The sequence below is a fragment of the Gallinula chloropus genome (genome assembly GCF_964237585.1).
Source record: "Gallinula chloropus genome assembly, chromosome: 12".
In the NCBI taxonomy this organism is placed as follows: Eukaryota; Metazoa; Chordata; class Aves; order Gruiformes; family Rallidae; genus Gallinula; species Gallinula chloropus.
In genome coordinates, this window is record NC_140097.1 from 5372476 (window position 1) to 5385453 (window position 12978).

The window sequence follows — 12978 nt, forward strand, 5'->3', positions numbered from 1 at the left end:
GCTGCTGAGAGCACTGTCAGCCCGTTGTACGAGGAAGCTTAATAATAGAATGCAGCTTCTACTTTCTCCAGAATCAGGCTCTTTTGATTCAAGTCAGGAGGAGTCAGGGGTGCAGATGGGGGCTGTACGTGGGGGATAGTAGCATCCCCTGAGGACGTAGGCAGTGCAGAGCCATGGAGGGATTACACAGTTCCAGAAGCAAAATTAAACTCTGTAGTTTGGGCTTAGATGCCACTTTTTGGGCAGGGGGAGCTCAGCCAGGCAAGGGCAGGATGCTGTGCTGGCTTTGCAGAAAGCTGCCCAGAAGAAAGTGTAGAGACAAGCACACAAGGAGGCAGTCTGGATTGGCAAAGATGCCACATCAAAGATGAGGAACCAGATCTCAGGTCCCCATTTTTGGGCTATCCTCATTTCATCATCCAGCCTCTAGATCTACTCTGCAAGTTTTGCAGCCCTGGAAGAGTTCCCCTTCCCAGCCAGGGCAGAGCACTGAGCCTGATGCTTGAGAACACCGTGCTGGCAGACAGCTTGGTGCTCCCGTGCTGGGTGCTTCAGCAGGAGCTGCTCACCACTAAACACTGGAAATCCAGCCTGATAAAAATCTTCCAGCCTATTCACCAAGGCAGCTCAAGGATTGACACACTGGCTTTGTCACAACACTTCGTCTTAGCATGTAAATACCCCTCAGCCATCACATTTAATCAGGCAGTCCTGGAGGAGGCAGCTGGGGTGTGGAAGCTGCAGCTCATGGGAGGAACCAGGATGCTAAACTCTGCCTGAACTTCAGGAGAAGGTGAGGAAAAACAAAGGAGTAGAAAAGCTCCTCAGCTTGCATTAGGGAGGCTCTGGAGTCACTGGCAGAGAGCACTCAGAGCTTACAGGTATTTTCATACATAATAAAGGATGCTGCGTGTGGCAGGAATAAACGTTACTACCGACAGTTGGATGCAAAGCTCAAGGCAATCGAGTGGAGTCTTTTGATAGTTTCAATGGGCTGTGAGAGAACAAAGTCTCTTGGTTCAGAGAAGCCTGGATTCCCACATGCAGCTGTTGATTTTAGAAAACAGCCCAAAAAGGCAGCAAGCACCTTGCTGTGTGCCATGCAAGGCACGTGTGGCTATCACACAAAGCACTGAGGCAAGGTTAAAGCTGCAGGAAAAGTATCTATGGAGCAAGCATCCCAGTCTATCAGAAATTAGTCACAGCCAAAGCACTCATGGCATTGTAACTGTCCGCCTTCCCACCCAACCATTCCTCCTGGGAGTGTCCTCTGCCCTTCAGCTTCAGGTTCTTGCAGACCCACCTCACCTGCTCAGCCTCAAACTCCTCTCCTCAGTAAACCCTTCCTCCACTCCTTTCTGCCAAGCCACAGAGCCTGCAGACCACATCTCTGCGGGGCAGCAAGGGACCCAGAACTGGAGTATACCACAGTGTCCCCTCCTGTCACCCCCATCTGTCCTGGAGCTCCCCACCCCACATAAGGAGTTTACCTGCAGGACTGTGCATGTTGCTTCTTGTCCCCCAGCCTCAGAGGATGCTCTGTGGGTTTGCTGCCTCTGCAGAGCAGCACCTCGGTGCTCGGGTGCCTGTTGAGGAGTCTGGCTTCTCTGCTTGATATCACCAGGGAAGCGCCCCAGCCCTGGGAAGAGGCTGAACAAGGCTGGAGAGGGCTAGGGAGAATGGCCTGGGGCTGGGGTTGTACCTGCTCCAGCTGTACTCACCTGCCCCCACCCAGAGCACAGGCAGCCTGTGAGACCCAATATGAAAAAAAAGAGAAAAAAAAAGCCAACTTTCAATGCCTTCCCTTTATGTAAGAGGAATGTTCATATCCTGCCCTTGGAAGCTGCTGGTTCTCAAGGAGATAATCAGCAATTTCATAACCTTCTGGTTACATAGCACAGACATGTCCCAGCTACACCATCAGGTGTGAGACTGAAAAAGTCCCAGGCTTTGAACCCCAGATTATCTACAATGGCCCACAGCTACAAGGTCACCACTGCCCTGCACAACTTGGGAGCATCCCATGCTCTGGGGTCCAGGTCACCTCATGGGCTGAGAGAGGTTGATGCCACACGGGTATCAGTTGACCTGCAACCCCAGAAGGGGTCCTGGGCATGCCATGGCTGTAGGAGGCATCAGGGTGAACCAGTGGGAACATCCAAGGTATCCAATAGCCTAAGCTGGCCTGCAGAAAAGGTTGGTGAGGTATTAAAAGCAGAGTAATTAAAGAGCAAGTGATGGAGCTGAGGTCAGCCAGCCGTTTCATCTTCATGCGATAGAAAGTGAACTGAAGCCATTAAGGAAATGTGAACTACCCCATAACCAGAACAGCATCTTTCACATCTGGGATGCACCACCCTGGGCTTGTTCAGTCAAGGACTGACCCAAAATACGTGCAAAGTGTGCATAGGGAGCCTGGGGCTGGGCAGAGGAGGTGAAGAGGCTGTGAGGAGCAGGTCTTCATGGCAAGGCTCTTGGCAGGATGGATGGTGCAAGGGCATGGCAATCATTGGCTATGGTAAGCAGATGGACGTTGGAAAGTCAACTTGACAACTTCTAAAGCAAAACAGACGATGTTTCAATGCCCCCAGAATAGAACAGAGAAGTATAAATGCAAAATAAATAAATGCACAGGACAAAAAGAGTAAAAGGAAAGCAAATAAAGTAAGTCCCAGTGCCGAGTGGATTGCTATTAATCAAAACAAACAAGACAAAGAGGACAGAGCTCCTTGCATACCTAAGATTATTCCATCTTCTGATTTAGTAAACAACAAACTGCATTAGGCCCATATTCCCTGTGGAAAGCAATCCAAATTGTGTTTGGATTGGGAGTTAAAATTTCAGACAAGTGTTTGGTAAACAGGCTGAGAGCTTTAGTATGCCATCTACTCCCCCTCCAGTAGCTTTGGAGGTGACTTTGGGCAAGTTGCTTCTTTTCTGGTGGCTCTATTTTCCTCTCCTCTAAAATGGGGATAAAAGTCTGTCCCCTTTGCAAAGCACTTTGCCACCTGGAGCCAAGGCCAGCAGCAAGACCTAGTTGTTAGGAGTCACTATCCTCCCTGGAGCAGGGCTACGTGGTGGCTTTACTGTTTGTTCTTGTAACTTTTTCACAAATGAATGAGAGACATCAAGGTTCCTAAGGGAGTTTGGCTGCATATGAGCCTTGAGTTTAATGAGAGCTAGCTCTTGTCTGATGGACTCTTGAAGAACCATTTGTTCCAGCCTTTGCTTTTACGCCTGCTTTTGGTTTTCTTGATCTTTGTTCCTGAACAAGGACAGCTTTCAGAAACATGGCCAAGAAGGAGGCAAAGATGGGATTGTATCTTCAGGCACTGCTGGTGAAATCAAAGGAAGACCTTCCCCTGAACTCAGCACAGAGTTGCATGCAAAGGGAGGGTTTGGTGTGGCAAGATGAGCCCAGGGCTCTCCAACAGCCCAGCCGGAACATGGTATGGAAAGGTGAACTGTGCATCCCTCAGTCACGAGGGGAGCAGTGTGCTGGCCACCACTGCTGCCAGCACAGGCCCCCTGCCTGCCTTCACCACGCCATCGCTTCCTAGAGAAGGAGAATCCATCCCTTTGGCTGACCCCATCCCACAGGATGGGTCACAGGGTGATGGGGTCTCCACAACTACGCAAGGAATCTGGCACGGTCTTAAAAAGACAAAGTGGTGACAACTGCAGGAAAGCATGGGACCCAAAAGGCAACATCATCAAAGCTCAGATCCCACAAACCACACTGCTGATCCTGAGACAGCTTCACTGCAGGGAAACCTCAGCACCGAAGAGTCCCACAGGCAGCTGGGCAAATGAATCAAAACTCAGCTTGTCCCCCAAACAGCCCTTCAGGGGAAAAACTATGATTATTTTTTTAAAACCCACCATATAAGCTAAAAATAACAACAACAACCAACAACAAAAACAACAAAAAAGCGTTCTGTTCTTCAATGCAAGAGAATCCCAGAAATCCTCAAAACAGGATTAACCAGCCAATATTGATACCATCCCTTGTGCTCCTGTCTCACCCTGTAAGAGGAGGGTAGAGCCACAGCCAGATCAGAGGCTCCGTGCAGCAAAGGAGGTTCCTCAGCATTGTCATGGAGAATCACACAAACTGCCTTTCATAACTTCAAACTTTGCTGTAGGGCATCACGCAGGACGTGAATGTGTGCACTCCTATTGTACTCCTTAAGCATTACAAAACTAGCCGATTACACAACCCCATCCTGGTATTTGCATGTGCCTTCAAACATTCTCACCACTCGTAACGTGCATCCCAGATTATCTAATCTTAGTTTTATAATTGGTCTTTCCCCCGTGGAGACAAGACCTCCCCTTTCCAACGCCTGGTCACCTGGAGCCTTTAAAAAGGCACCTCAAAGGCACCCAGTTACAGGAGATTTCCTAAGAGGGATATCTTACCTTCTGGAAGCATGCCGGTGTCAGAAAAGGCCGTTGCTCCAGCATCCCCAGCAGCCATGCCCCAGGAGCCCCAGCAGACAGACTTCCAGCTGGTGCGAGTCAAGAGCACGTGGTGCCGGATCAAGAAAGGAGAAGCCCTTTCTGACAGCCAGGATGAGATAACTCTCTCCGAAGCAAAAATGTAAGTATAGGAGCCCATGTTGCTCACTGGCAACCATGCTGGATGGTTTTGGCTAGCCAGACTGTGCGATCTCCCTGGTGGGACGCATCTCAGATGGAAAGAAACATCTTATGTGTCATAGCAGCTTAAACCCACCTTTGTGTGTGCATCCCTACAAAAGCGAGCTCCAAAGCCCGTGTGATATGGCAGAGCAGGTATTTGCTCTTCTCCTTGGCATGACTTGTCTGTTACAGAGGGAATTTTACCAACTGCCTCAATTTCTGTAGGTAGGAAGTTTCTTTAAACTCCTGAAAAGCTTCTACAGGGACTTTCTGAATGCTGCACATGGGCCTTTTCTAACCCCCCGTACGTACCCGGTATCTTTGTGTGTGCAGGGATGGGAAAAGGATGCATTTGTAGAGGTGGTTGCAGGTAAATGAAAGATCTAGATGGGAAAAATAAACACAGTAGATCACTGACAGGAGTATAAACCATAATGCATCTCTTGAACTGTAGAGGTCACATAATGCTGCTTCAGAAGACAAATTTCTACCAGGGATACACCCCGCTCATTGCTGGTATTACATCTCTCCAGTTAATTCTCCTTCAATTATGGGATTCTCCTTTACACAAGCATATGGAGCCCCATTTGTCATACAGGTCTTCCTCAACACAGCTGTTTTGCCTGTCAGATGTCTTCTAGCTTTTACCACACTCAGGTTTTAATGCCATGAGTCCAACCTTCTTCTCAGCCAGGTCAGATGGTGGCAGTGGCTGCACGGGAGCATTGCTCAGGCAGAGCTGCAGTAGGTACGACAGGACTTCAACAGACCCAGGGGGGTGTGGAGTCTCCTTCTCTGGAGATATTCAAGACCTGTCTGGACACCTACCTATGTAATCTGTCCTAGGGACCCTGCTTTGGCAGGGGGTTGGACTTGAGCTCTGGAGGGTCCTTCCAACCCCTACAATTCTGTGAATCCGTAAAATCTTCTGCCTTGGAAATTGCAGTCTGCTCAACCTCAGCCAACAGCAGGATGAACACAGGGCCCAGAGCACACCCAGAAAATCCCTTGGGTGACATATGCTTCCACAAGTGTATGTTCACCTTCAAATTCACTGCTGTTTTTGCACAGCAGAGGGGTTGCAGTGGGTGCTAGTCGTGCCATCCAGCACCCAAAGCTGATTCCACCAGCGTTCAAACCCATCCTGTCTATTAGAAGGGTCACATGCCAGAGGAGATGCACAGTTTATGTGCATGTGCGCAGTTTAACAACAGCTACAAACATATATATTTGGCACATTAAAATATATGGGTTTTTTATCACTGCAATTTGAAAGCCCAGAAGAAATTTTCGCAAAGGTATAAACTCTTCAGTGTTTTTCTTTAATAGCTAAAAATATTAGGGCCAAGTTTAGACAAAATTTGGTAAAGAAAGCAAAGAAGCATCTACTTTGATCTATGAGAAAAAATCAGGCATGTGGAAAGAAATTGGGCACGTAAATCTGATTATCCAGTGAGCCATCTGCGCATTCAAAAACCATAACAGATTCATGGAAACTTTCGGGTTTTTTATCCAACTGCAGCTCAAGGAGAGGTCTTACATAAAATACACTTTGCTCTTTCCTTCTGTCTGTCTTTTTTTTTTTTTAATGCTTTCTTGATTCCCAACAAACTAAAAAAGCCACTTGCTTTTCTTCCAGCTTCCCCTGCCCCAAGGAAGTAATAACTGGGTTGCAGGGCTGTGTTCTTCACTGTTTTAAATAGATACCACAGGCTGGCTTTGTAGACTCTTATTTATCCTTAAAAACTCCAGCATGGAAATCTTTCCCAAGTCTCAAACTATTTTCTTTCACTCCCTGGGAACAGTTCCTATTTCTGTCACACCAGTTTCGAGGTAGAGAGATCCACTGTTTCAGCTGGACTGTTATAGAGACACTATTTCATAGGGAGGTCAGTGGCTCTGTGTAGACAGACAGGAATAAATCAACTCTTATTGCACAGATTCAGCTGGAAGAGGATGTTTTCTCCACAAATGGTGGAGGAGATAAGACACAAATGGTGACAGGAGATAGGACAAGGGAAACTGGCACAAAGCTGTGCCAGGTCAGGTTCAAATTAGATGTTAGGAAAATATTTTTCACTGAAAGAGTTGTCAGGGCCTGGAACAGGCTGCCCAGTGAGGGGGTTGAGTCACCATCCCTGGATGTGTTTAAAAAAAGGGTAGGTAAGGTACTCTAGGGATATGGTTTAGCACAGGACAGGAACGGTTGGACTTGATGATCTTAAAGGTCTTTTCCCACCTTGTGATTCTGAGATTCAAATACTCTGGGAAAATTCTGGCAATCTTCCCCACTCTCTTTTGGGAAGCTGAAATGATCAGCCTGGGGGTTTCTACTGGGGTTTTCAACACCGTGGTCCAGTCCTTCTTCCTCTTCTTACAATTTTTTAAAAAATTATATATTTTTTATAATTTTTAAAAGTGTTTTTTTATCATGTAGAAGTTCTGCCACTTGACTGTTCACAAAGACATGGGAGGGTTTCTCTGGTGCCAAAGCAATTGAGCTCTGACACCCAGGAGAACTGTCCCAACCTTGCAGCCCTCCACTTTTGTAGTGCTCAGGCAGGACACCCTTTGTTCCCCACACTCTGGCTACATCCTTATACCAGTTCAGACATGCCAAGTAGAAAACAGGAATATAATGATTTCAAACTGTGTTTTCTGATCCTTGCCAGAGGTGAAAACATCTCCGAAGGGGGGATTTCCTGGACAATTGAAGCTCCCATCTATTTTTGCTACAAAGTGGTAGAAACCTACAATATTCTGGATGTCTCCAATACCACTCTGCTCTGGGGTCACATTACTGACCCCCAGCAACTAGAGCTAGCCACCAGCAGCAAGAGGAAGCTGAGGCGCTTCATTGTCATCGACGAAGTCGTTGACAAACTTTATGGCTCCAAGGTCAGAGAATACTTCCAAGAGAACAACGTTCAGCACAAAATCCTCGCTCTGCCTACCACTGAGGAGACGAAATCCATGGACCTGGTCTTGAACATCTTGCAAGAAGTCCAGAAGTTCAGCATCGACAGGAGAACCGAGCCCATCATCGCCATCGGAGGAGGCGTCTGCCTAGACATCGTCGGGCTGGCTGCATCCCTCTACAGGAGACGTACCCCTTACATTCGGGTCCCCACAACCCTCCTCTCCTACGTTGATGCCAGCGTGGGGGCGAAGAACGGGGTGAATTTCCTGCAGTGTAAGAACAAGCTCGGGGGCTACACCCCTCCGGTAGCCAGTTTCCTGGATCGGTCCTTCATTCAGAGCATTCCTCGGCGACACATCTCCAACGGCCTCGGGGAGATTTTAAAGGTAGGAGCTTTTGCAACTGCAGTTTTCGACCCTGAAATGTGGATGAGATGTCCATCAGCATCCATGGCACTGTATAAAAACAAGGGTGGGCTGTCAAGGCTGCGTGGGAACTTTGAACTCTCATTGACCCTATGTATATATATATATATAGGGTCAAAATATATATAGGGTCAATATATATATATTCAGCTGCCAAACTTGTTAGAATATCCCTTACATGCAGTGCCTAGTGCCAACCCTGCAAAGTAAACTCCAAACCTCAGTGCCATGTGTAGACACTACAAAAACAGGGAAGAAACCATCTTCCCATCGAGGCTGATCCATAGCACTCTGAAATGAACTGCTGCCAAAGCATTTGAGGCTCATTATACCGGGGATTAATAATCTGCCAGATCATTTGCACCTACCTCATGGGGGATGTCAAGTGGGGTCAATCAATCTTCTGTGAGACAAATTCTAAAATTACCTGGGAAGTGCATGGTAAATGGTTTTGTGCCTGAAGAGCTCTGAAAACTTTTAATAAAGCAGAGTTCAAGTTATTAAAGATTATTAGAAATTAGTTCATCAGTAGCATTTTTCAGCGCTGACACAATGAGAACTCCCCAGGATATCTGGAAGTTTCTGGCAGGCATCAGGAAACCCAGAGGTCACTGTTCCCCACCGCAGGCGTGGGCTAACCCCCACGTTGGAGGGTGAAAAGATATAAATTTATATCAATGAAACCACTTCTGACCCCTTGTATTCCTCATATGGTAGTGCTTTCCCACCTTCCCTTGCCCAAAGTGCAATCCCAGGGATTAGGTGAGAGTTATCCTAGGGATGGCCACCATCCAGTCCCTTGTCTTGGGCACAGCTACTATGAGATAGGTTCAAGTTTCCTGCCAGACACACAAGCACCCAAAGCTCATTGCAAACCGTCTGCTGGGCTGCTAGAGTGTGCAGCAAACTCACAGCGTGGTCAAAGCTGCCCAGCAGTAGGGGAATTTGCCCGCTGGTGCTGTCATCTTACTAAATGTACAGGTATTTCTTTGCTAGTGTATAACATGATACCATAGTCCAGTCTAGTGAAACACTCAGGTTTTCAACAGCACAAACAAGGGTCACATAATCATCTTTAATTGCTTCTTCTTTGTCCTAGATGGCACTCATGAAACACAAAGGGCTGTTTGACCTGCTCAAGAGCCATGGGAAATACCTGCTGGACACCAAGTTCCAGTCCTATGATGTCTCTGCTGACCACAGGGACGCTGCACTGCAGACTACCAGAATTGCCATTGAAACCATGCTGGAAGAGCTGGCTCCCAACCTCTGGGAGGATGACCTGGACAGACTGGTTGATTTTGGTCACCTTATAAGCCCAGAGCTGGAAATGGTGAGTGACAGACTTTATAGTGCAACATCCATTTAAAAACACCAACCTTTTCAGTCAGCAGCATGAAAACTTGGTGCAAAAGGAGCTGAGCTCAACTCCAGATTTGCACATTACCTCAGATCACCCAGTGCACCCAGCCTGGTCCTGTTGGATAACCCTTTCCCAGCCCTCTTTCTGCACCCCACCCACCCCAATTTCCTATTCAGACCACAGACCAGTCCTCACTCCTCACCAGGCATTTACCAAAGCACAAGGATGACCAGATTTCAGTGAAGCCACCAGAAATCACTAACATGAGCTATAATGGAGCAAAGGCCTGGAGACCATGGCCCGTATTACTGAGGAGGAATTGCTACCAAGGTCTGAGGGGCAGGGCTATACCTTACACAGCGTGCAAAGCTCTTCACCCCATGGTGCTCTTCATCAGTGATTTGAATGAGAATTAGATCCTGGATCCCTAGGAGGGATTTTACAAGCAGTTAATCATGTGTAAAACAGATCATCCTTTGCAACCCATAGATCATGGGATGCTGAAGTCCAGCAAGTCTGTGCTGCTGCTGCTGTCAGTCAAACGCCAACTTTCAGGAGTGCTTTTAGGAAATAAACATAAACCTATTTATTCTTTGCCAGCTCAAACCTTCTCCCCCCCACCCGCCTTTGCTCTGTTTCAGAGAGTTTTGCCATCACTGATGCACGGAGAAGCTGTGAACATCGACATGGCATTCATGACATACGTCGCCTACGCGCGGGGGCTCATCACCGCCGAGCAGAAGGAGCAGATCATCCAGTGCATGAGGGGCCTGGAGCTGCCCGTCTGGCACAGCGGCTGCAGCTGGTCCCTCATAAAGAGAGCCCTGATGGAGCGCCTGAAACACAGCGGGGGACAGACCCGGATGCCTCTTCCCACCGGCCTCGGTGTAGCAGGTAGCGAGGGACTCACTCCGGGCAGCCCCTGGGAGCAGGCACTTGAAGGGGGGGGCAGCAGGTACCCTGACATGCTGAGATGCTGGGAAACATGCCCCACAGTTGTATGTTTCTGGTTTTACTTGTGCTTCCCTTAACACATCAATAAGCCCACCTTCTTTTGTGGGTAACCACCAGAACTCAGCTAAGGACTGTGGTCTAATGAACTGCATTACAACCCATCAACTCACTTAACCAAAGAGTCTGCAGGCCAACAGTGTCATGAGGAAAAACAACTCCTTTGTTATGCATGTTAAACGTGTGTCAAGTTACCCTTGGCAAGAGGGAGTTCATGTATTATTGTGTCTAGAGCTGATACTTGAAAATGAAAACCTGTGCAGCATCTGGGAGGAAACAGTCTTCCTTATAAGATTTAAAAACCCCAAACACCACAAAACAAAACCCAACCCCTAACAGAGGCAACCCATGGGACCAGGTTGTGGCCTCGTGCATCAGTCTCTACCCAGACTGTTGCCATGAAGCTCAGTACACTCACAAGAAAACACACATCAACTGTTTGGAGGAGCTACTCTACCAGTAGTGAGTTAGTGTACGAGTGGGAAGAGCTTCTCTGGGTGTCCAAGTAACCACAAGTCTTGTTTTACAGAGATATTCAACGACACTAGTGAAGAGACCCTGGAAAGAGCGTACAAGCTGTGGGTCAGGGACTGCAGGACGGTGCTGGAAGAAGAGCCAGCGGCTCTCTGAGAGCTGCAAACTGGAGCTGACGTCCTGCCCCACACGTGGAGTTGTTCAACATCATTAGTTAGTGGGCAGGACTGAATTTAAAACAAGATAAACACAGAACCACCCATGAAACTACGAACACCCCAGAGCTCTTGGAACAAGAATAACACTGGCCTCTGGCCTGACTTACCTCTTTCGATTGCTCTTCTTGAGAGGAGATTCATTAGACCCACGTAGGGCTCAAGACTTGATCACACCAAACTGAAACCACCAAGTGCCTTAGTGTAGTGCAGAGCAAGCTGTCTCCTTTGGCAGGGAGCGACTGACATTTATCCTTTCATTGATGCCCTGTCCCTGGAGGTGTTCCAGGCCAGGTTGGTTGGGGTCCTGGGCAACCTTGTCTAGATCATGCCTGGAGGTTGGTGGTTGGGGGGTTGGAACTCTCAGGTCCTTGGGGTCCCTTCCAACCCAGACCAATCTGTGATTCTGTGATTTGGTGAATTGGACCTGGGGGCTGCCTTGGCCTGGCACAGTGCTGTCCCACTGCTGCTTGCTGCTGGATCCCTTAAGCCAGTAGGTGTATCTGACTCATAGAGCATGTAGAAGAAGTGGAGCATCTTGATGGCACCACACCACGTCTCTGTGCAATGTAAAATCTTTGAGGTGGGATATCTCCTTCACTGGTTTTCACATTCTGAGCCGTTCTTGTTTTCTCAAGCTAGCAAAATAAGGAACTTGGCTGCCAGCCTTTGCTCCCAGTGTGAGGGGATGACACACTCGCTACCACTGCTGTGAAGCACAACAGGAGGTGTATCTTGACAGCATGGTAGTCCTATGTCCTGGGACTCAGATACCAAGGACATGCTGACAAGACTGATCTTGCTGCCAAGATGTTATAGCAGTGGTTTTACTGCAGAACCCCTGCAAGCCACCGGTGTGACAACCACGGTTTGATTCGCACCATCATTGCCATGAACAAAAGCTGAACTCCAGGCTGTGTCACAGGACCTCCCAAACATCAGCCAAGAGCCTCCTCATACCTGGCTGGAGAGGGCTCCTTCCCCGTTGTGGTACTTTCCAAGTAGATAAGGGCTGTTGGGGAAAACCAAGAGAAATTTAGGGACACCAAGAGAATTTGTCACCTTCAAGCGGCCTCAGCGTCACATCTCAGGATCCTGGCAGACACAGAGCAGGTTATCTATCGGATGCTGACTGTGAAAAACGGAAAGGCAATGTCAACCCTTTCCCCAGAGATCGAATCAAAGGAATCACAGTCAACAAACAGCTGTTGAATTGTTTACGGTGTTGTTATATTACTTTTTCTCCCTTATGTCATACCACTTCCTGCTGATCTGCTGGCTTCTGTTTTGCTGAAGTAATAAAAGCCATTAAACCTGGAAAACTTGTAAAACAACCATTCTGTTGCTGTACCCAGTGCATGTCTGTACGTTTACACATGCTCGAGAGACAGACAGACACTGGAGGAGTGAGGAATGTAGTTGGCTTAATAAATCCCTCTTCCTCTTGATCCCAGAGGTGTGCCCAGAAGTGCACAAAGAGGCTTCCCTGGCCCTTCTCCAGAGCCATGTGTCTCTAGCTTCAGGGCAGTTTTGCACAGAGGTACCACCTCACCAAGCAGATGTCTCCATCCTTGGAGCCACATCTTCCCACAGAAATAGTCCCCTAATGCCCTGAGTCAATCCAGCCCGTGGCTGAGGATATCAAGGACATTTCCTCTTTTTTCCAGACTGTCAAACGCAGGTTCCTTCAGCTGGTTCCTCACTGCAGCTTCCAAGCAGGGGAAGCAGCACTCCTGCTCCAGGAAAGACACCTGCACCAGCAGCCTTTCACTAGAACAGAAAGGGGCACTGCAACATGAGAGTAGGGGAAGATCTGGACGTTTTAGGAGCATGAGAACCCCAAGGCAGGAGAGCAGTGCTGAGGGACAAAGAGATGACAGTCTCTGGAAGGGCTGGGGGGTTGTGCCTGCCCCATCTGCTGACACT

The 12978-nt window shown here is 48.2% G+C and overlaps 1 protein-coding gene across 1 annotated transcript; it reads left to right on the plus strand.

Annotated features, from left to right (window-relative positions):
- Positions 1–4433: 4433 nt before the first annotated feature.
- Positions 4434–10993, plus strand: LOC311196051 (2-epi-5-epi-valiolone synthase-like; the record flags this gene model as incomplete). Its single annotated transcript, XM_084269546.1, has 5 exons — positions 4434–4603; positions 7317–7950; positions 9089–9322; positions 9994–10246; positions 10893–10993. The coding sequence occupies 5 exons, from the start codon at positions 4434–4436 to the stop codon at positions 10991–10993; spliced, it is 1392 nt and encodes a 463-aa protein (XP_084125672.1).
- Positions 10994–12978: the final 1985 nt, after the last annotated feature.